Source organism: Sinohyriopsis cumingii, chromosome 3, assembly GCF_028554795.1.
Source record: "Sinohyriopsis cumingii isolate HCF-2022 chromosome 3, ASM2855479v2, whole genome shotgun sequence".
NCBI lineage: Eukaryota > Metazoa > Mollusca > Bivalvia > Unionida > Unionidae > Sinohyriopsis > Sinohyriopsis cumingii.
The window spans coordinates 109689138-109714002 of record NC_142963.1 but is presented as its reverse complement, the minus strand read 5'-3'; the positions used below and the strand labels follow the sequence as shown (position 1 = coordinate 109714002).

Below are 24865 nucleotides of genomic sequence, written 5' to 3'. Positions count from 1 at the left end.
GAGTGAAATGTATTTGTGCAAACACGGACCGGTACTGGAAAAGTGCTTATTTATCAGTCCATTCAAGTTGTGTACTTCCCATGTCTCAATTACGTAGGAACAGTGTTCAAATTTCAACAACTAAATTTTTATTGGATGTGGTGGCTTGCTGCCGCATGCAGTGAAATTCACTCAAAGCACAGAAGTATCTGCTCAATATGCCAAGGTGTAGATAGCGTTATTGGAACCTTGGCTGGCGAAGATGGTCTGCACTAAGCATCCTGGCAAAGGGTCTTTTGATTTTGGCCAAGTAATGCTATAAGACCAAATATGGATGAAGATATAAAAACTATAGAAAACTTCAAACATTTGTTTCCATAACATATAGAATCAAATGCACAGAAGAAATTTGAACACAATTTATCCTACTGGCCCAGATTTCTTGGCCAACTAGTAGGCTGACATCAACCAGCTAAGCAGTTTCAGGTCTTCTTGGATCTCTTGTGTTCAGCTCACGTGCACCAAGTGTAGAAGAGCATATGCTCAACCTAAAGTGTTGTAGTCATCATCAGCAATGACATAATCTGAGTTGCTATAAGCAAAGTATGACTTTGATGCTGATTAATGTGTAAGTGAGTTTGCTCCATTTTATTGTAATTTTGTATAAACTATCAGAAAGATTAGTAATTATGTATTAAAATAGATGAGAGATGCATTGCCATGATGTATGGGAGGAAGGTGTGGAGCATGCTTTGAATATCGCCATTTTGTTGCGACTTCTAATTTGAGGTCTAACCTGTCCTCAAAAATTGTACCCCACAACTGTAAAGTGATTCATAGTAATTAACATGACAATTTTGAAAGCCTCTGAAATAACTTAAGGTGGCGATCAAGACTATGACTGGAAAACATATGCCACCAATAGAACAGGATTGGTTCAGAATCATTTGTACAGTTGGTAAATGACCGGTACAGAAAAAGCATTGTCAATCAAAATAGTTGTTTTAAACTTAATCTCAAAATCACTGGACCAGTTTTAACCAAATTTGGTACAGAGCATCTTGACATGAAAGGGTTTCAGATTTTTTTATACAAATGATGCTCATCCATCATCAGTTATGAGCACCATTACTAAAAGTAGTAAAAATCTGATCAGATAAATTCTTAAAAAGGCTGAACAGAATTTGAACACATTTTACAGGAGGCATTCTATAGTACAAGTCACACAGGTCATGTATGCATTCAACATTATTTCGGTAATAGGTGCAATTTTTTAGAATTTGATTATCCATACCTTTAAGTGGCAAGTATTCACTTCATTTGGATTTTGCATACATCGATATTCCTTTGGAAGGACATTATTTAGACATCCCAAGAGGTGCATACAGCAAAATCAATGTTAAAGTATGCAGACAGTTTTGGACAAAAAATGAACCTAAAGGTGTGATCCAGTACAATCCAGATTAAATGTCATGTGCTGGGATGTCACAATGAAAGCTACGCATATTGATAAACAAATTCATGCTACCCTCAATTGTGACGATTTCACTCGATGCACTCTTATTTTGACCCAAGTTTAGTACATGGCCACCATTGTAAAAGTCGATAGCGATACATAATTTTTGTCTGGAAGTTTTTTTGGTGAAATTTAAGATGCAGAGCATTCAATAATCAGGATTGAATAGACTTTGGTTAAAGGAAATTAGAGTGTTAAATTTGAAAAGAACAATTTATATTTAATATAAAATGGGTAAATGTGCATACATGACTCATGTGACTTGTACTGTAGCTACTAACCTTCAAAGTTTGTACAAATATTGTCAACAGGGTTGACCAAATTTGACAGAAAGCATCCAAACATAGAGGGCTTTCAGATTTATCCAGTTGATGCTTATCCACTATCAAATATGGCCATCTGAAGAATTAAAGAAACCCTAAAACATTTGTTTTCGTAACATATGCCATCAACAGCTTTTGAAGATATTTCAATAGAAAGCTTACTTTGACCTTGATTTCTTGTGAATCTTGTTTAATGGTTAGAAGTGTAATAAAAAATTTGTTTTTTAACATGATATTTGTAAAAACAATTTTTGTTCAACTGGTTATAGATCAGAAGAACTTACAGGATGGTATAAATCAGAGGTACACAACCTTTTTTGGCCAAGGGCCAAGGGCCAGATTGCATTTTCTAAGACCACTTGAGGGTCGCAAATACTAATTTCTTTAATATAATTACTGTTCAAGAGCCAGATTTCTTTGTTGTTTTAATTTGCCCTGAGGGCCAGACAGAACACATTTGAAGGCTGTATTTAGCCCTGGTTGCTGGGGGCTGTGCACCCCTGGTATATATTTTCAATTGTCTGTCAGTTCATGAGCACAGGTTTGTAATTGTTGCTCTTCCTAAACTACTTGGATTATTGCTGTTACACTTTACACACACATTCATCTCCATGTCTAGTTGGTCCTAAATGAAAATGGTGCTGCTCAGACATCCATTAATGGACAACACACTGTCCATCTTGAAACTCTTGTTATTGATATTCTACTTGTATGGTCAGCATGGGTTTTCCACTGAAAGACTTCATATGATCTTTAGTTGACCATAAACTAAAATGATGCCAATCTTGAATCCAATATGGCCACCATGAAAATCTTGTTATTGCTACTCTTTTGAACAGAGAGTCATATGGACATGGTTTTAAACAGAAGACTTCTTATGATGTCTAATTGGTATTAAATGAAAATGGCACCAGTATGACCTTCAGTGTCACCACCATGGTGGTCATCCTGAAAATCTTATTATTGCTACTTCTAAATGGATGATCATATCAACATGATGTTTTTTACCATAACATTTATGATATCTGTTTGGTCCTGAAGGAAATGGTGCCAATCTGACATTCATTATGGCTGCCATAACAGCAATGTTGTCAATATTATTGCTACTTCTCCTAAACAGAAAATCATATTTCTTATTTAAATACATTACTCAGTCATAATACCTTTGGAAAATACTACTACCTTGCAAATCCAGCAAATCCCAGATACTAATTTTAGCTAAATGGAGCTAAAAGTTGTCTGCTGACTTAGATGGTGGTCAGGCAGAGTGATCTCCCTTAAGGTATAAGGACTGATGGCAAAATACATGAACCTGTCAGTTACTACAGGAGTGGAAGGCATGATTACTATTGATGTAACTGGATGGAAGCAGGGAGGGTGTATGTGTATTATGATTGGGTAAGTATTCTTCAAAAAAGATTTTACTAGGAAAAATTGGTTTTCACCAAAATACTTTTTATGTTGAGTTGTTTTAAAGGAAAATGGTACCAATCTGACATCCAATATGACTACTGCTGCAGCCAGTTTGAATGTCTGTATCACTCAGTAATATCAGAAATGGTTTTAACAGTCAGCAGCAATCTGGAAAGAATATTGTTTACTGTTGGCTACCTCAGACATAGGCATTTTTGGTAAGAAAAGGGCAGATAAATTAGCCAATGCTGTTCTTCAACTAAAGATGCATGTTTTTGAATGGCTAAAAATATTATATAACTTGCTATGTTCTATATATTTAGCAAAATATATGGAGTGAAAAATCAATAAACAACATTCATGACATCAAACTCAGTAGAGCATGGATTCCCTTGTATGGAACTAATTGCAGAACAGCTTACTCATGCATATCTCCAGAGCCTCAACCAGAGTTCATACCTCACCAAAGTTCATTGACAGTGGAACATATTTTTGTTAAGTGTAACTTATATAAGGAACTTTTTGATGTTATACCACTTAAGAAAATCTTGGACTTGGTATTTTATATTTGTTACCTTTATCTTTTTTTCTTCCTTTCATAGAATTTTAACATATTCTTCTTTTATCCTTTATTTTGTTGTACCTTATGTTTATGTTTATTTGGAAGGTTTTATCTTCCCAATTTTTTTGTGGTAATTCTTTATATTTGCATTATTAGAACCTTGCCTTTAATTGACACCATGTGGCCACAGTTGTGCTGATATGCCATTACTCCATATACATACATACATTTAATTTTTGGACAGAGACTTTTTGGTCACCTGCCTTGCATTCTTTGATAAGCTCATATATGGTTATATATACATGTATATTCTGTTAAACTAGCTTAATTGCCCATCCTAGGAAGGGATTAAGAAAAAGTAATAAAAACATTTTAAAAAATTGGAATGAGCGAGTTAAAAAGAAGGTATGAAAATAATAATACAAAAAAGTATTTTAAAAATTGCAATGCTGCCACAAGTTTCAAACCCATGACCTCTTGTGTGGCAGCCAGGATACAGAAAGACAGATGCGTGTGTTTAAATATTAAATGCCCACAACATCAGAGATCATCATATATGTCTTAATGTTTTTCTTCTGCATTTTCGGCATTTTATATTTTATGTTATGAATGAATGAATTGTTTTTATTTAGATTAACAGTATATTACAATAACATTTGACCTACATCTAATACTGACTGATACAGTTTTAGCTTTGATTTGTTTACACCCTCTGAAATATGCTTGTTATTTAAGCCATTTTGTATGTTACAGTCTAAAACTATAGCAGAGCAAGTTGCAGAAAAGATCAACGCCAAGCTAGGATACCGTCCACAGAATGAAGACGAGAAAGACCAGAATGCAGAGACAGAGACCTTCAAACGCTATGAAGAAGAGTTGGAAATTAATGACTTCCCCCAGACAGCAAGATGGAAGGTTACTTCCAAGGTTAGTATTGAAACTGGTCCAAAATCAGTGACAGTTTTGGTAAATAACTTTTTTTAAATATTTTTTATATTATTTTTCCCAGAGTAAGAATCATTAAGTTGAGTCAAGGTCATAGGTGGAGTACTAGTTGTTTATCACATTTCATATGCTAACAAACTTCTATTTACTTCTAGAAGAGTGAACCTTGACCCTCATCCAGGGATGTATAATGCGTAGTAATCAGTCATATAACTGATGTTCTCATAAAGGTTTGTCAGTTTGGGCTCTAAATTTTGACATGTTAAGTTGTACATTTTGACTTGTATTGTGTCCAGTTTAGGCTGAATTGTATTTCTCTTCAAATTGTTGCATTCAAGTGATTATTTTCCCAGGAAATACAAAAGTGCTCTGATATAATTCTATGACAAAGACATTTGTTGAAATTTATACTGAATTCAAAACTGGGATAATATTTGTGTGATTGAACAAGACTGTGGACACTACAGCACTCTGTAGGCTATTCTAGACGTCATCACCTTCCATCTTGAATTTCATCAAGATTCATACTGACATTCACTTAGAACTTTTCAATGATAGGACTTGTGTTTAATAATTCTTGGATTATTTTTGGACTTTATTTGCAGTACCATAAGTTCTATTTCTTATTTTTCACTAGTATTTTAAGGATGTAAAATGTTTTTTTAAATTTTACAAAGCTTGTTGTCTTCACTCTTTTCTGTTACTTATTTTAAGAGCATAGACTCCTAACAAGCTTTACAGTAGTACCTCAGATGCTTTAAAATGCACATAGTTTTTCATGCAAAGCATCAGTATATCAAACTTTTGATTATATAATGTTTTTAGATGGCATCTAGCAAGCAATACATGTTAAAGACAAAATGGAAAATAATGTCTCTTAAAAAGTGTTAACAATCATTACAGACGAAAAGGAGGGATATTCAGATTCTTGTCGGTACAAGCAGGAAGGGATGCATTTATGTTCATTGCACATCATGTGTCGATTTGAGTATGTCTCCTGGTGGGAGATATGATTGCTGTCATCATGTGAAATGGAAAAAAATTCTAAGAATTACAGATAGCAACAAGCCATTGAGCTGCATATGGTTTGGAACTGAAATTTATGCAACTGTACCAGATTTAAATAAGATTTCATGTACTTTACAAACTTTCCAGTTGAACATAATGTTTACCATTGCTGCATCAGTTTCAAATACTGAACTTTTTAAATACAAGGTTTCCAACTTTACAACAGCAACATGATGTTTTGTTACACATTACTGAAAACTGGTCAGTCTTATGGAAGAAAAAAATCAACTACCTTACTGAGATGGTCTTGTTAGGGTTGGCAGATCTGATATCAACACAGGGTTCTCAACAAAGGACTTTTTATGATGTTTGGTTGGTCAAAAATGACAGAGAGCATCAGTCCCATTGAGGAACTCTTGTTTGGTTAATATACATGAATGGTATGTTTGCTGAGGAGCAAGATGATTACATGTCAGTCAATAACAATTTATGACATCGACAGTCATGTACACGGTTGTGAAATGCATGTGTTGTACACACTCGTCAGTGAAATGTATATGCACAATAGCAAAATGTGTTCAGACATTACTTACTAGCTATAACATATATAAATCAGATACTATCCTGTTGTGGGCATGTCCATGAAACCATCATGCAGTTGAGACCACATTCTCCATGAATTAAATATAATTGCAGAACATGGCAGTCCAAACACCGTAGTCTCCCCTTGTTCCTGTGTTTTAACTGAGATATGGTCAGATATTGATTTGCAAACAGTGTCCGTCATAGTGTCATTAAATTTCAGCATTGTCCAGATGACCCATATCATTCATTTAGTCAATCCAGTCAGCAGTCAAATATTATATCGACAGTCAATCACCAATATCGGTCTTTATTCATCAGTCATATGTCATCATTCAAAGTTACTGTTTTACCATGTACTGTTACAGTCATTAAATTGTAACATGTAGTTGCATATATTTCTTCTTCAGATATGTTTACCAATCACATTACATTAAGTAATATTAACCTGCTACCACACGAATCCAGCCCTAAGAGAAATCATCTTACTCCAGTTCAATAGACAACGGGCTAATTACCTCCCCTTGGCACCAGTAGGTCTTGCTAGTTGTTAGCTTTGCTGCTATATTGGATAACATCGTACAGATTATCCTCTGACAATCCAAGCCACTTCTGTGTTATAATTTACTCATCCAACATTCCGTTTGGATTTATTGTGATTAATCATCCTGCTGCAGGCTGTATACATTCTTTTTCACAATTTTGCCAAATTTGAGTGATTTTGTCACCTTTGGGACTTTGGCCTTTTAAGACCATGTCATACCATGCTGTTGTTAACCTCAGCAAGGTCATTACGAGTTAGCATGACTAAGACTTTCTGTTGCTTCCTTTATTTGTATAGGAGTTTTTAACATGCTGCATATTCAATTTATGCTTTGTCTTTCCCTTTTTGTGTGGTTACAGTAATACAAACAAATAAATACTTGAAATGCATAAGTTCAAAGTGCAGTCTGTAAGTTTAGAATGTGACACTTTTTTTATTCATTTGTTAGTTATGGGATATATATATATATATATATATATATATATATATATATATATATATATATATATATATATATATATATTTTTTTTTTAAATTGTCCCAGTAATAGGTTGACCATTGGGTTAAGCTACGTTAAAAATCTAAATCACACATACACACACACACCACTGGGTCAGGGAACCATCACAGGATCACCTTACAACTGATACAGCCTAGAGACAATAAATATAGTGTAGGAAAAAAGAAAAAAAATAGCATACATGCACATGCAAGCACTTGTGCACACATTCATGTATTACACAATCTCTTATTTGGCAATTATAAATATACAGCATCTAGGTGACACTGTACAATATAACATCTCGCTATTAAACATGTATTTTAGTTAAACATACCATTATAGTTACTGTGGAATAATGGATCCCATGTTCCCAAATCAACATAAATGCATCTCTCTTTACAGATTTTATTGCATTATATTTTTCCGGAAAATATTTATATTAGTGAGTTAGCAACTTCACGAATTACTGATTTATGCTTTGCTTTCTCTGCTTGTGTCATCTCAGCAGAATGTCAGTTAAATGCTATATATGCAACTTCAGAGAATGGAAATCTACCATGACTCTTGTTTATACTACAAATAAATCATCTGTGATATGCAGCATCGTAATATGTACTCAGAGGTTATCTGGGCTAAGTATTAGCTAGTTACATACTGATTTTCTAATCTGTGCTATTAGCTTATTAGTCACATACTGATTTGCTAATCTATGCTTTGTTTTCTCTTCTTGTGTCGTTTCGATAGACATGTTTACAAAATCCATGAAATGCACATTCAAAGCAATAGCCCGATTGGCATTGAAGGGAAGGAAAGATGGAATCAGTCAAGGAAGACAACCTACGGTTCATTGTTGGCAATACCAACTCTGGGGAGTATTCCCCAATTTTATTCAGCCCAGTGGGTGTAAGTTCCCCTTCATATCTGAGCATGGCATTCGGGCATGCAAGTCAGGTTGCACGCAGTTTGTATCAGATCAGTTGGATCCACCTCCTTATACCACTGCACAGTTACCAGCCAGCCAACCGTCACTGACCATCCAGCATGGGACACCTTTTGAGAAGATGGCCCAGCCAGCTAGTTTGTTGTTGTTGTTATTGTTGTTGTGGGGTTTAACGCCATTTTTCAGCACACGATAGGCTATACATGGCAGCCAGTATTAATGGTGGAAGAAGAACCCGGGAAAGAACCACCGACCCACAAGAAGCTGCTGGCAAGCTTTCTCACATACCCACATTGGCTGAATCCGAGACTCAAACCGGCGCAGACAGAGGTGAGATGGCAGTGATCCATAATGGTGAGCGCTTTAGACCACTTGGGGCCCTAGCTAGTTTGTTGCTTGGATTTTCAACTCATTGAGAGAGTGTTTCCCAATTTTAGGGAGCTCAGCGGGCATAAGTTCCCTCGCATGCCTGAGCATTTGTCTCTGGGCCTATAAGTCAGGATGCATGGGGTTTGTACCAGATCAATTGGATCTAATGCATAATAAAACAGCACCATCACCAGAGAGTGGTAGTGATGTTTTTATAGGGATGGAATTGAGTCTTCATTCCACCTGGTATGTCTTCTCCAGAGCTGCAGGTAGACCCAGATTAGGCTTCGATGCACAGTGAGTGTGACAGAACTCCATCAGATCCACCATCCTTCACATCATACTCAGAACTGACCATGGAACTGACTGAAGTTTAGCTTTCAAGCTGCCATTGAAGACACTTTTTGTGTTGGCTACTCCACCCCCGACCGCTGCTCTAAAGAATTGATATCTCAGCGAGGAGGAAGAAATGCCATCCTTCTGGTTCTTTCCTCAATCGGACTTAAGCTGACAGATCCTTCAGGACTGATCTCCATGCACTTGACAAGAATATAGCAGCTGTTCACATGTCTGCTCGTCTGTTTTATAATGCCTACAAATATGCTCCATACCCATTAGAGCTGGTTCAGGATGTCATTGCACCTTCTTCGTTGTTTTGATTTGGCCTCACTGACACCTTTCAGACTCAATGGAGACACTCAGCAATAACCTCACTTGGGAGGAAATGGCCAGGATTGCTAGGATCACTTACCAGGGTTGTGATCTATATAGCTCAAAACTTGTCATACCCTCCCTTTCCAGACCACCCTGTTTGGGTCACCATTGCTTTGCATGAAGAATAGGGGAAGTTCATAGGCAGGCAGATCAGGAACTGCTCTTCCACCTCACCAGTCAACCCACACAGACATTTATAACTACTCAGCCCCCACCAGTGTGAAGGGATGTTAAGTTGTCTCAGGACATAGGATCTTCTCAGTCACATATGCACCAATATCAATCCCTAGGAAGCATTCACAGAGAGGCAGTAAGAAACCAAATGTTGAGGTCACTGCAGCTCCTTATTCCTTTGGGAATGGTGGTGGAGGATCAAGATCATTCGGAGGGGCTTAAGGTTTCGTTCATCAACAATCTCCTTTCCCCTCTTCATGGATGCACCATCAGATCAGGAGAGAAATGTCTTTCTGCAACAGTAGATATGGTCACTCATCAAAGCTTGTGCAAAGACAACAATTCATGGAGTTTTATTGAAGACTGTTTCTTTTTTTTTAAAGCAAACAGCAATACACATCTTTGAATGGAGTCGCCTCAACAAATACAAGATGTAGCTGGTGAGTTCAATCCACCTCTCCGTTCAGTTAGACAAGTATGCTATCTGTCTCAGTCTGACCAACACATATTTTCAAATCCCAGTTCATTCCTGCGTCATGAACATTTTCTCTGTTTTGTTTACAGTAACACATTATCAGTTCAGAGTTCTTAATTTGGCCTCAATGGCCTCAACATTAGCCCTCTGGCTATTGCGGAGATTACGGATTATGTCATCACCTTGTTCTGATTGATGGCAGAATACCTGGATGACATCCTCCAGAAACATGGTCAATTCCATTCTTCCCCAAGGCAAAAATAATCTCTCCCTTTTAGATCATCCAGGTTATCTAGTGAACTGGGAAAAGTTAGACCCCCATCCATCACAGAATTGTATCCATGGAATTTTTAACCAATCAGAATCAGGTGCAACTTATTCGTGTTCGCATAATCAGAATCATCAAGTTTGTTGAGTCAGTTTCCAACAGGACTCGGATTTCAATGAGAGAGGTATTGCAGCTCCTTGGTTTATTCTGTGTGGCAGCTGACTTGATCCTGCTGGGCCATCTTTTGTGCAGACAATGAGAGCACAATATCACCCCTTTTCAGGTCCCCTTGATCAATCAGGCATGATTACTCCCAAAACTTTATCATTCCTGTGTCAATGGTGCAACCCAGGTTGGCTGACCATGGAGATCCTGCTGGAGAAGACCCAAGTGGAAATATTTATATGTAAAGACGCCATTGTACAGTATTAGGGTGCCCACGTGTTGTTGACCTTCACTACTGTCAGCGACACATGGGAGTCATAGGAATAGCCTGTACCCATCAATATCCTAGAAGTGAAGGCTGTCATCAATGCCTTTCACTTTTAAAACGATCGACTCTGAGCCAAAAATGGTCCACATTAATTCAGACAAGTCTAGTGGTGACCTCAAACAGGGGCTGTTCCATAAAAATTCACAGTATTTTATTCCACTCTACTTTTTTTTTACAAAATAGTTATTATGTAACAACAGGCAGACATACTACCTTGCAAATATGTAGCAATGTGTAATTGAGGACATTTCCAGTAAAAACTGATGGTGACATTTTATTTTATCAGGTACCCCAACTAGTCTAGGAGCATAATAATAAAAAATGTTCTTGCCTGCATATTTTTTTTTTTAGTGTTGACTAAGGCCAAGGCTACAGCTATTTTATTCTAAAACTCTGATGTGCTGACATGCTGAGACAATATAGTTACAAATCATGTTGTGAGGGACAGATGTAATGTCTAGTGGATGGAACCAGTTCTTGGTGCATATCAGTTATCACTATAGTGCTGATATCTCTTAAATGGAAGCAGAATTTTACTTCTTATGCATTCTGTTAAAAGTACCAAACAAAATAACCTTTTTGAACAAAAACCAGTGTTATTATTTCGTGTTGGTTCAAGTAATAATACATACCCTGAGGTAATCATTTAATTATTAGGTTTTTGACAAGTCGAGAAGATAAGCTTTCACACCTTTATGCTTTGTGCTTTTAAACAGTTGGGAAAACAAATACATGGGATAATTATATCTACCCTTTGTCCAGTATCAGACATGTCAAATTAGCAAACTTAGATGATTTACAGCACTTATCTGGGAAAGATATAATTTTTTTATTACATACAAACATGAAATAACTTTTAAAAAGGTAGCATCTTTAAATGATTGTCAACCACTTTTGAAAAAAAATAGTGATAAAAAAAACCCCTTGAAAATGAAATTTCTCAAAGGCCATTCATCGAAGTTTGACTTAATTGAAGAAGAGCATTCTACTAAACTAATATACCGGTACATGATGAAGAGATGTGTTGTGCTGATAAAAGCCAGGTGAACAATCTCAGGTCCACTTAGCCTCTTGTTTAATTGTGGGTGCCCAGAGTGTTTCCATTATGATTTCTGTATTTTATTCTATTTAATTTTCAGGAAGCCCTGGCTCAGATATGTGAGTACTCAGAGGCAGGTATCACAGTACGTGGGACATACTTCTCCCAAGGCAAGGAGCCCAAGGAAGGAGAACGCAAGCTGTACCTGGCTATAGAGGCCACAAGTGAAATGGCCATTCAGAAGGCCAAGAAGGAGGTGACACGACTCATCAAGGAGGAGCTTATCAGGCTGGTAAGAACACAGTGGTTATATGTACATCACACAAGTGTATATGAACTTACATTGATGTATGTAAATTTTGAGGGGGTTTGCTTGTTTGTTTATTTTGCAGATTAACTTTTTATTGGGCAGAAGTTAAGAATATACATGCCTTTAGTTCTAGGCAGTTTACAAGTTAGATATTTCTAAATGTAAGAGTGAAAGCAAGGTAAAGATTTATTTTATCCTGATGTAGATGTCTGATTTGATTTGCTGTCCCAGTCCATATTGACATGTACTGCAAAATGATTTCCGAATGTCAAGCAAATATTGCTGTATTATCAGTTAAATTGCTAGTGTACCTAGTTATTACATTTTAGGGCTAGTGTATCTAGTTATTACATTTTAGGGCTAGTGTACCTAGTTATTACATTTTAACCTGAATGACCTTTTAGAGAAGTTCTCGTGATTGCAAATAAAAATGTATTACCAGTAAAGATGTACAGTATATTTGGACAGGGTTTAAAAATTTAGCCAAGACTTTGAAAGTCTTTAAGCATCAAAATGGAGTTTTGGGTTTAAAGACAGACAGACAAACTTTTGACTCATAAGCAGAGACAATAGAATATACACTTCTCCTTTGATAACCTGCACACAGCAGAGTACAAAAATATAGACTGCAGCATACGTGAGTGTGCGTGTTGCCAAGATATGTCTGAAAACTTCAAAAAGGGATGGACAAATTAATGTTAGTGGGGTTACGGGGTAAATGGTCAAGTAGTCACTTTTTCATCACTTTGGGAATTATTGTCAGTAAATAAAAAAAATTCTAATGTTTCTGTATAAATTACCTTTATTTTCAAGACAACCAACCCTGGAATTATCATAGAAAGAAACAAACATTACTCCAAGTGTTTTCAAGTTTACCAGTGAAAACAGTGTGTATTACATCACTGCTTTTTCTGTGTAAATGTGGATACATTTAAGATTGTCACATTTACATAAAAATTCTAAACATTTATATGACCATTAGAATATGAAACAATTCTGTTTAAATGTGATTAATCCACTTGCATACCAGAACTGGCAGTTGGTAATAAATGTGATTTGTTTCCATTAATATATTGTTTAAAAAGTAAAGTCTTCTTATTTAAGTAAAAAAAATACATAATTTCCACAGCAATTTTGATTACTTGATTGGACTGTTCTAAACATTAGCTTCCACTCAGGATTGAGAGAACAATAACTGCTTCATTTATCTAAACACTTCAGCAAGATGAGATGTATTATGGAATGTGGACTGACTCATTACTCTCATGCTTAAATGATTCCAAATGAAATTAATGTTATCAAGATATAAGCTAAAATCAAACTTACCCTTCCATTCCAGCTGAGTGAATCTGACCCAATAATCTTTAATAAAAATTGGCTTAAACATTATCTTTAAAGGCAATAAAGAGTAACAACTTTCATTTCCACAACACACATCCCTTTCATTTACCTTTCTTCAAATGGGTTGTTCCATTTCATGTACTTCATTTGTGCCATTATAACAGGATGGGTTCTTCCACAAAGGATTCATAATCCAACGTCACCCTAGCAGTCAGTTAAGTAATCTGTGCAGTTCTGGTTGTTTTTCTCTGAACATTTTAAGTTTTAATTGTTTCCTTGTCAGTCTACTGTATAAACTGACCATAGGTGATAGTTTCCATGTGCATAAGAATGACTGTTTACAGTTTACACAGGTTATGAGTGCATATTATAGTGTCAGGAAAGATTGCTCTATTTTTTTTTTAATTTATTTTTTATGATTTACATGACTGAAAATTATGATTTTTTTAAACATGACCATGTAAGGGGGGTTTCTAAGTAAAAACTTTGCATGATGTGTTATAGAAAGTATGTGTTACCTTTTCATGCTTTTTATATGTCGTTTGAACAGAAGGCAGGTTTTGTAAATGTTTACAAGGCTAACGTGAAAAAATTTCATTTACACATTTAGATCTGGCAGCCCTTGATACATTCTTATCTTATTGTTGATTCAGATCAGAACAAGATTCCTTTTATTAAAAATCTGGAAATTTATTTCAAGAAACATCAAAATTTGAAGAAAAAAATTGTTTTATCATTAAAAAATATAGCTGTGATTTTGTTGCAAGTTATCATGAAATTTCTGCTCATCCTTGAAAAAACCTCAGAGTACCAATTCGGGATTTTTAAGTTCATTGCATAGTTTTTATATATCTTCTCCGCAATGAACTCTATCTATGAAACTTAGCTTTTCGAGCATCATGTATGCGGTTCGCTTGGTTCCCATGCTATCGTTGGTCACATTTAAGAATTATTATGATAAATTCCATATTAATGTTAAATATTTTAATGATGTTTCTTACATAATAATATGTAAAACGGTGTACAATTAGTAAATTGAATTGAGTTGTCTTGAAATTCAACCATGGTCATTAGATCTTTCAAAGGTAGTATTTACAGTCCCTTTACTTTTTTTTATTCTACCCCTTGATTTGATACAAAAGACAAAATTGACATAATAATAATACAAAGCAGGTCAAATTTTAATGAATGTAACAATGCAACAAACACACAAGTCACAGATCAGAATAGCACTAATTAGATCTCATGGAAACTCTTATGGCCATTGCTTTGATGTTCAGTTGAAACTTTTCACAGTTGAATACAAGAGGTCAAATCACATTTATGATTACACTGAAATTTACTTGATGAAACTTATTTAATTGGTATTTATTTTTTAATTTGTTGCCACCAGCAGGTATTTTCACTATTTTCATTGATATTTCATTGTATTTTGTTATCTACGGTATAGTGCTAATTTGTTTTTTTTAAAGAATATCATCATTAAGATGCTGGTTGACGTTAAAAAATGTCAATTATAAGACGGTTATCCTGGATTTGTATCATATTTCCTTAACACCTTGAATGCTTCACAAGAAAAGCAATTCATGTTGCAGCTAAAATTTACTTCATTTTATTTTAAATTTTTTTCAGCAAAATTCCTACCAGCCAATCAATAAAGGCAGATACAAGGTTTTATGACAGGACTCAACTGTGTGTGTCAGGACACGTTCTGGTAGATCTCATCACTTCACAGCTTAATAAAGAATTGAATTTTGAGAGTATAATACTATTGAAGGCTCTCAAAAGAGGAGATTCATTTGAAGGATTAATTTTTATAAGTTTCAGATCTTTTTAACAAGGCCCTGCATGTTGGCATGCACTTGCCCTACAGTAATCGCCTTCTCAAGGTTTTTATGTGTATGCCTACCATGTGTAGTTAGCTAAAATCTGTAATGATTTGTCGTATTTCATGCCATTTGATACATGAACTGGACATAGCATGCATTATCATGTTCAACTATTAAAGTTTTGTCATCATTCATATGTATTATATATACTGCTATAAATATTATGTTATGACATCCATCCATATGTTCATCCATTTGATTTCTAATAACTCAAGTTCTCTACCATCTACCATTACAGAGCATGGTAAATACCCTGCATTTGGGGTAAGGGAGAAGCCCATCAATTTTAGGGTCAATGGTCATGGTAATTGTTGTGGGGAAAAAAGAAGAGTGTTTTCCACACAATAATATTAGTTCAACATCAGAGACATGGTCCAAACCTTTGTGGATGGCTTCCACTCAGTACAAGAAAGAAGCCTGTTAATTTTGGGGTCAAAAGATCAAAGTTCAGGGTGATAGTAACTAAAAGAAGAAAAATAGTTTCTGCACAATGACATTAATTCTATGATAAAATTCTTGACCAGATGGCCATGTGGTCAAAGGCGCTCATCTTTACAGATCACTGCCATCTCACCTCTGTCAACATGGGTTCAAGTTTTTGGGCTCAGCCAATCTGGGTGTGTGGGAAAGCTTGCCAGTAGCTTCCTGTGGGTCAGTGGTTCTTCCTGGGTTTTTCCTGGGTTCTTCCTCCACCAGTTAAACTGGCTGCTATGTATGGCCTACCATATGCTGAAAAAATGGTGTTAAACCCACAACACCAACAACATATATGGACCAAACTCAATGAATAGCTTACAGTTGTAGATGGAAGAAGTCTGTTGAGTAGAGCCCGTGAGATCAAAGCTTAGGATCACTGAAAGAGAACTGGTTTTTGCAGAAAATAGCTATAGTTTCTACATGGGACCTGAACCAGACTTTGTTTGATGGCTTGTACTTTTGATAAGCAAGATGCTTAATGATTTTTGGCCTCAAAATGTCAAGGGTCAAGGTTACTGTCACTTAAAAATTAGGAATTACTTCTTTGCAGAAATACTATTCTTGAAAAGTGTTTGGTGGTTACTTTGAAAATTGCTCAAAAATGACATTTTTGTCCTTAAAATAGCTTAAATTTCCTTATGGAATGCCTGTGTAAACTATGGATGGGTTACACTTTGGAGAAGAACAAGCCTGTTAATTGAGGTCAAAGGGTCAAAGTCAGTGACTGAAAGAAGAGTTGTGGAAGGGGTGGGTTGGCATAATAACAAGGTTTAGAATAGGCCTTTTGATTTTGAGGCTGTGGATGGCTTGCACTTGTTGAAATAAAGAAACATGATTTTAGGGAGTCTAAAGGACAGTGCTTATGGTCATTATAAGTCAGATAAGATAATAATACTAGTCTCTCTACAGAAGTTTAGTTCAAATCTGTATAATTTGACTTGATCAAAGAGTTATGCCTACTAGCCTACATAGAGGACTGTTAAACATGGAAGGCATATAATGTACCATTCATGGTATTTTTGTTTACAGAGTTTTTTGCAGATTTTCATTTAATTCAGTCTTCATGTGGGCAGTTTTATGTCCACTTTGTAACTTTTTATGGGAAGTGTTTTATATGATTTTTCTGACATTTTCTGTCAACTCTGTAATCTTCTATTAAATATATTTTCTGATTAGTAGTCAAATATTAATCAGACTAGATTGTGTTTTTGGTACCAGTCAGGTACCATATTCAGTGTTAAAGGTAACAGCCAGTGATTATTTTAGGACAATATTGGTAAAGCATTTGCATCTTTATTTTTCTTCTTGTAACTCACACACAGTTGGAGATATCTAAATGAAACTGTACCTACATCATTTTTAGATGCTGTGTTGCATACCACTAAAATTATTATGAATACATATATATCTTTTATTAGCCAGTGTGTTGGATTATGGAGCATATTCATTTTGCCAAGCTCATATATAAAGGTCTTAACAAAGTAAAAGTTCAGTTTATGCATTTCTAGTTCACCTGGCCAAAGGTCAACTGAGCTTATGAATGGTTGTTTTGCATGTTATGCATTGTTTTTCAACTATTTATCCATCAACATCTGCTTATGAACACTCATAAAGTTTAATTTCTGATCAGAGTTTCTTTCAGATTTGAAGTATAAGCTTATATCATCAAAATTTCAAATTAATTAATTATGAGTGACCCATATATGTTATTGAGGTGATTTTGCATCCTAATGGCCAAGCATGTGAACGCATGATAGGTCATACTTTTTTTATAGATCTTGATCAGATTTGGTGTAGACCTGTGTCATTGAGATCTTTAATATGTTTATTTATGAATATCATCCATACATATTAATGAGGTGAGCTTGCATCAGGTTGACTGAGTTTGTGAACACTCTAGAGGCTATTGACCAGATTTGGTTTGTAATCTGTTATCATTGAGATATCAAAATCAGTTCATTTATGAGCCACATCTACACATAAAACTAATCAGGTACTTTTGCATCAGATTGGCTGAGCTTTTGAACAGATATCACATTCTGATCAGGTCTTGATTTGGTATGTACACTTACAAAAGATTTCAAATGAGTTTGATTATTAATAACTGATATGTTAATTAATGAGTTGATGTTGCATATGCAAAAAACTTATGAACACTCTAAAGGCTGTATTTGTGATTAGATATTAATCAGATTTGGTATGTACACTTACATCATTAAAATCTCAACCCCACCATTTCCATGCTGATTATTTCTTTCCATCAGCATGCTGAGTCACTGATAACATACATCATCTTGCTGAGCCACTGATAGCATACATCAGCATGCTGAGCCATTGATAACATAATCAGCATGCTGTGCCACTGATAACATACATCAGTATGCTGTGCCATTAACATACATCAGCATGCTGAGCCACTGATAACATACATCTGCATGCTGAGCCACTAATAGCATACATCAGCATGCTGAGCCACTGATGACATACATCAGCATGCTGAACCACTGATAACATACATCAGCATGATGTGTCACTGATAACATACATCAGCATGCTGAGCTATTGATAACATACATCAGCATGATGTGCCACTGATAACATACATCAGCATGCTGAACCACTGATAACATTCATCAGCATGATGTGCCACTGATAACATACATCAGCACGTTGAGCCACTGATAACATACATCAGCATGATGTGCCACTGATAACATACATCAGCATGCTGAGCCACTGATAACATACATCAGCATGTTGAGCCACTGATAATACATCAGCATGCTGAGCCACTGATAACATACATCAGCATGATGTGCCACTGATAACATACATCAGCATGTTGAGCCACTGATAACATACATCAGCATGCTGAGCCACTGATAACATACATCAGCATGTTGAGCCACTGATAACATACATCAGCATGCTGAGCCACTGATAACATACATCAGCATTTTGAGCCAGTGATAACATACATCAGCATGCTGAGCCACTGATAACATACATCAGCATGATGTGCCACTGATAACATACATCAGCATGCTGAGCCACTGATAACATTCATCAGCATGTTGAACCACTGATGATATACATCAGCATGCTGAGCCACTGATAACATACATCAGCATGCTGAGCCACTGATAACATACATCAGCATGCTGAGCCACTGATAACATTAGCATGCTGAACCACTGATAACATACACTGGCATGCTGAGCCACTGATGACATACATCAACATGCTGAGCCACTGATGACATACATCAGCATGCTGAGCCACTGATAACATAATCCACATAAAGAAGACATCCTAGATGTGTTCCCCATTATCAATTAAGTTCTTTACTGATCATTTAATAACAGGGCTTTAACTTTCTGCAGATTTATTCATCCCCATGGTCAATTTTGAGATTGGCAAAAATACAAGGAGAAATTTCTAGGGTGAGTAGACCATCGATCCACAAAGATGACAACAGCATAATCATTCATCCGTAATTTAGACAGCTTATTGCCTGGCTGAAATGACTGAAATATCCAATTGCAATTATTAACCAATAACCAAACATGTTTGGTAACATTCCACTAATCAAACAGTGTTTTGGAAATGTCTTTTTGGGGGGTGGGGAAAGAAGTTTACAAAAATGGTGACTGAAGCAATTGTCTTGATTTAAAACACATGGAAAAATGAGTATTTTAAATGGAAAACAAGGAATCTGGAGTGAAGGAAATTGACAAAGACATGATGAATACATTTTCCTTCAAATGGTTTTAATGTTGTGTAGAATTGAAGATGGTTTTAGACAAACTGTTATTGGTTAAACTAGATGACACTTCTTTCAAGTGTAACTTACTGGGACAGGTGCTATGCAATTTGTGTTTAAAGCAAATAAATTATAGCAGTCATGGCTTAGTTTTTCTTGAAAATCACTTCCGAGCAACTAAACATGTGTCACTTTTAAAACAGAAATACTCGCACTATAGTTTTGACAACATATTTAAACAGTTAAGTGATGAACTCGAACCATTCGGAGAAGTTACAAGTACCAGTACTTCTGAAACTGGAGCAGTAACTGTCACATTACCAAATATTGTTCCCAATGTGTGATAGGATAGCAGATGCTGAGATGTTTCTTAACGGTTTTATACAGTGAATTTCTCTGTGCATTGATTATGTTGCCCTGGACCTACAAGGGGGCCTATGCTACTGACTTGACACTCAAAATACATTTTCCTCTTTTTTCATAAATGCTGTTCACAGCCCTGTAATAACCACATTACACAGCATTTCTGTGCTGCTTCACATCTTGGCTACTTACATCAAACTTAAAGGCTACACTTACAGTGTGTCACACACAGAAATATGTCACATCTAATTGCGATTTGTTGTTATTGTTTGTTCAAGTCCAGAGCAAAATAATAACCACCAATCAGAACTAACTCTTGCCTATTCACTGTGTCACACCCTGAAGTATAAAACAACAAAGAAACTTTGCCTAAAAGTGGCTATTAAAATGATCCGTAAAGTACTTAAATTATATGTGGGAAACAAGTTTGTAATGTCTCCTTTTACAATGATAAATGTAATCAGTAACTGTACATGCTGATAGGATTTAAAAAAATGAATATATAACTGGCAATAGTATAGAATCCAAACTGCATCAGTTACAGTCACCTTGTTAATCAGTTGAAGGGTCGTGGGTGTTGTCAATAATTTATTTTTTTCACTAGCCACAGCAGTTGTTTTGCATCTGCAGGAAGTACATTGTGGAGGATTTGGTTCTTAGTCATCTCCACTCACCCACTTGGAATTCTAAATAAGATTTCCATTGCACAAAGAAATGTTGCACTATTTTTTTTTATAAAGATTGCACTGAATTGACTTCCAAATTCAAGTGAAGACATGGAATTGATAATAAGATGTTTTATACATAATTCCTGCAGTGTAAAAGGAAAGTTATCATGACCAAGATGAATCCTGCACCTGATGAAATCGAGCAGCCTGAAATGGCCCAAAAGGTTGAATAAAAATCACTGACAACTAACAGGTTGTCTGTTTGGAAGTACTTTCTATATCTTGTCAAGGATGAGCTTGGCATATGAACAGAGTCTTTCTGCAATCTGCTTACTAGATATACAACTAATATGTCAACACATATGAAATGAAAAGACATAAAAAATTGTATATTGATAATGCTTCATATCATAGGCTGTGTATTGTGAATCACATCAATTCACTTCAGAGGTTTATCATTTTCTCCTTGTTACCCCCAAAGCTACTGTAGCTTCCTTGAGTTGTGGTTCTCAGTACTGTTCAAGTTATGACTCCAGCCATGATACTCCAGGGGTTAGGGCAGACCCAAAATCCATGCTGATTGCACAGATTTATTCCTCTTATAATGCGAAGTAAGCATATATTCTATAAGGGTGAGGCTATGAATATATATATATATATAGCTTAGGAAAGCAGATTAATGACACCCACATTAATAGATAATATACAGTTATGTGTTCCATGCTTTTCTTTCCTGATAACAATTTCAGTATTTGTGTAAATTTGCATTCACAAGCTTGTACATGTCTGCTACATAGGTGAGTGACATCAGCCCAGTTGGGCTTCTTGTTATTAATGTTTTCAAGCAGGTAAATACATTCTGATTGCATAAAAATATTTAATGAACCTTTGAATAAACATACCTAATCACAAAAGATATGTTGCATACAACATTCATATGCTGTGTAGGTCAAAATATTTTCTTGTAATTCAGTTTTTACAAGTAGATGTACTATAATTAAGGATACAGTCAAACCTGCTCGAACAGTCACCATTATTTGATGGTCACTTGGTCTGTATGGCTATTCTCATTTCCCCCTACCCCCTGAGCGTAAGTTCTCAACAAGTAATTTATGGAATGGTAATTTCCCACCCATTTTTCTTGGTGATTTGCTGATGACTGTACATAATATATTCATGAGACAAGTTAAGAAAGGACCAATTTTACCCTTAGTTTACTTTAATAGATAAAATCAGATCAATTCAACAATTTCTGTCAGTAATACTGCATAATAATTATTGGAGGATCGAGATCATGGTAAACTCTTCGTACATATCACTTTTAATGTAAGAAAATGTATCTTTCAAGCACTGCTGCTTTAATTTATGTACATACCAGATCTTCATTAAATATCTAGTCATATTTGCGATCAAAATACTAACAGGCATTTAATCCTCAGGGTACACATTTTAATCTAAGAATAGATAATGAACTGACATTCAGTTCATTACTTTTTCAAGGATATTCTGTTCAAATTTTTAAGGAATGCTTTGCCAGATTTTGGAAAAACATCGAATTGGGAATTAAAGCTTGTCCACATTTGATAGTCATGAGACCAATGTTTTAACTTAAAAAGGCATGACAAATCTTTGAACAAAGATGGTCTGTCAGTCATAGGGTTGACTCTTTCAGTATTTGGCATAGGTCTGTAACTAGAGACAGCAAACTCCAGCTACAATATATAAGCAACTGAGCAAGCTTTCTTCTTACTATATATATATATATATATATATATATATATATATATATATATATATATATATATATATGTATATATATATATGTATATAAGCAGAAGTGTACAGCATGAAAAATAGATAAATTGGAAGCTTTAAGAAATCTTTGAACAAAAATGACTTCCATCAAAATTTATAAGTAATAACATTTTTTTTACAGTTGATTCTTTGAAAAGGAATTTATACCAATTGAATAAAAAGGTGACAGAAAAGAAACATAAAAACGCTCTGAAAATTATAAGAATGTGTTAATCCAAGATTTATTGTAGAATAAAGTTGTGTAAAAAAAATAATAACAACATTGAAAACAATAACAGCAACAACAAATAATATTATTAACCAAATAAAGTAATTGGTGGATGGTATTTGTTCAGAAACTTAGTTTGTTTATTAAACCTCCATTCAGAGATCACCTGTGTTAAGAGGCAATTTAGCCTCTGTCCATGGTTGACTGCTTATGACAGGTTTGGCTGTATTTATGACACCATTTTTGTAAATAAACGATTGTCTACATTGTGTTGTGGAGTTTTTTTCATTTTAGCAAATAATATTCTTTGTGAAATCCTTCAAAATTTTGCACTTGCTAAAACTGATGATCTTCATAACTGTTAAGTTCATGATTACATAGTACAATATAATATTAGTTCCCCATGGAGCTATTCTTAAATTTAAACAGGTATACATTATCACTAGATAATTTGTTGCACACTAGGTTCATTTGACTGCCCCAAAGGTCAAGGGTATCACAGTCAGATAAAGTTTTTGGTCTCTGCTGGTGATAGACTAGAAGAGCTTATGCGATGGTCTATTGTCCGCCACTTGTCAGTAATCAGTCGAAACTGACTTGGAATCAACCAGGAGCTTAGATGCAATTAGGTCACAACTGCAGAGGCTTGTATTGTACATGGTACATCCTATATACCATTTATTCAGCAATACAAAATTTGTGAATATGAGCTATTGAGTGTTTCCAAATTTATTATCTGTGCTGTATTTTATCTGATTATTAGTAATCGGATAATTGGCAGAAGCATAACTTTTACAAATGAGTACAGAAACAAAAACATTAAATCAGCATGCTGTGCCACTGATAACATACATCAGTATGCTGTGCCATTAACATACATCAGCATGCTGAGCCACTGATAACATACATCTGCATGCTGAGCCACTAATAGCATACATCAGCATGCTGAGCCACTGATGACATACATCAGCATGCTGAACCACTGATAACATACATCAGCATGATGTGTCACTGATAACATACATCAGCATGCTGAGCTATTGATAACATACATCAGCATGATGTGCCACTGATAACATACATCAGCATGCTGAACCACTGATAACATTCATCAGCATGATGTGCCACTGATAACATACATCAGCACGTTGAGCCACTGATAACATACATCAGCATGATGTGCCACTGATAACATACATCAGCATGCTGAGCCACTGATAACATACATCAGCATGTTGAGCCACTGATAATACATCAGCATGCTGAGCCACTGATAACATACATCAGCATGATGTGCCACTGATAACATACATCAGCATGTTGAGCCACTGATAACATACATCAGCATGCTGAGCCACTGATAACATACATCAGCATGTTGAGCCACTGATAACATACATCAGCATGCTGAGCCACTGATAACATACATCAGCATTTTGAGCCAGTGATAACATACATCAGCATGCTGAGCCACTGATAACATACATCAGCATGATGTGCCACTGATAACATACATCAGCATGCTGAGCCACTGATAACATACATCAGCATGCTGAGCCACTGATAACATTCATCAGCATGTTGAACCACTGATGATATACATCAGCATGCTGAGCCACTGATAACATACATCAGCATGCTGAGCCACTGATAACATACATCAGCATGCTGAGCCACTGATAACATTAGCATGCTGAACCACTGATAACATACACTGGCATGCTGAGCCACTGATGACATACATCAACATGCTGAGCCACTGATGACATACATCAGCATGCTGAGCCACTGATAACATAATCCACATAAAGAAGACATCCTAGATGTGTTCCCCATTATCAATTAAGTTCTTTACTGATCATTTAATAACAGGGCTTTAACTTTCTGCAGATTTATTCATCCCCATGGTCAATTTTGAGATTGGCAAAAATACAAGGAGAAATTTCTAGGGTGAGTAGACCATCGATCCACAAAGATGACAACAGCATAATCATTCATCCGTAATTTAGACAGCTTATTGCCTGGCTGAAATGACTGAAATATCCAATTGCAATTATTAACCAATAACCAAACATGTTTGGTAACATTCCACTAATCAAACAGTGTTTTGGAAATGTCTTTTTGGGGGGTGGGGAAAGAAGTTTACAAAAATGGTGACTGAAGCAATTGTCTTGATTTAAAACAC

At 35.6% G+C, this 24865-nt stretch overlaps 1 protein-coding gene across 1 annotated transcript in view; it reads left to right on the top strand.

Moving 5' to 3' along the window:
- LOC149803562 (putative ATP-dependent RNA helicase DDX46) overlaps nt 1–22946 on the top strand; it is a 100245-nt gene extending 77299 nt beyond the window's left edge. The window contains exons 20-22 of the mRNA XM_089953293.1: nt 4547–4720; nt 11947–12138; nt 15130–22946. Of these exons, the coding sequence (XP_089809419.1) occupies nt 4547–4720; nt 11947–12138; nt 15130–15177 (414 nt within the window). The 3' untranslated portion in view covers nt 15178–22946. The remainder of the gene's footprint in view (nt 1–4546; nt 4721–11946; nt 12139–15129) is intronic.
- The last annotated feature ends 1919 nt before the right edge of the window (nt 22947–24865 follow it).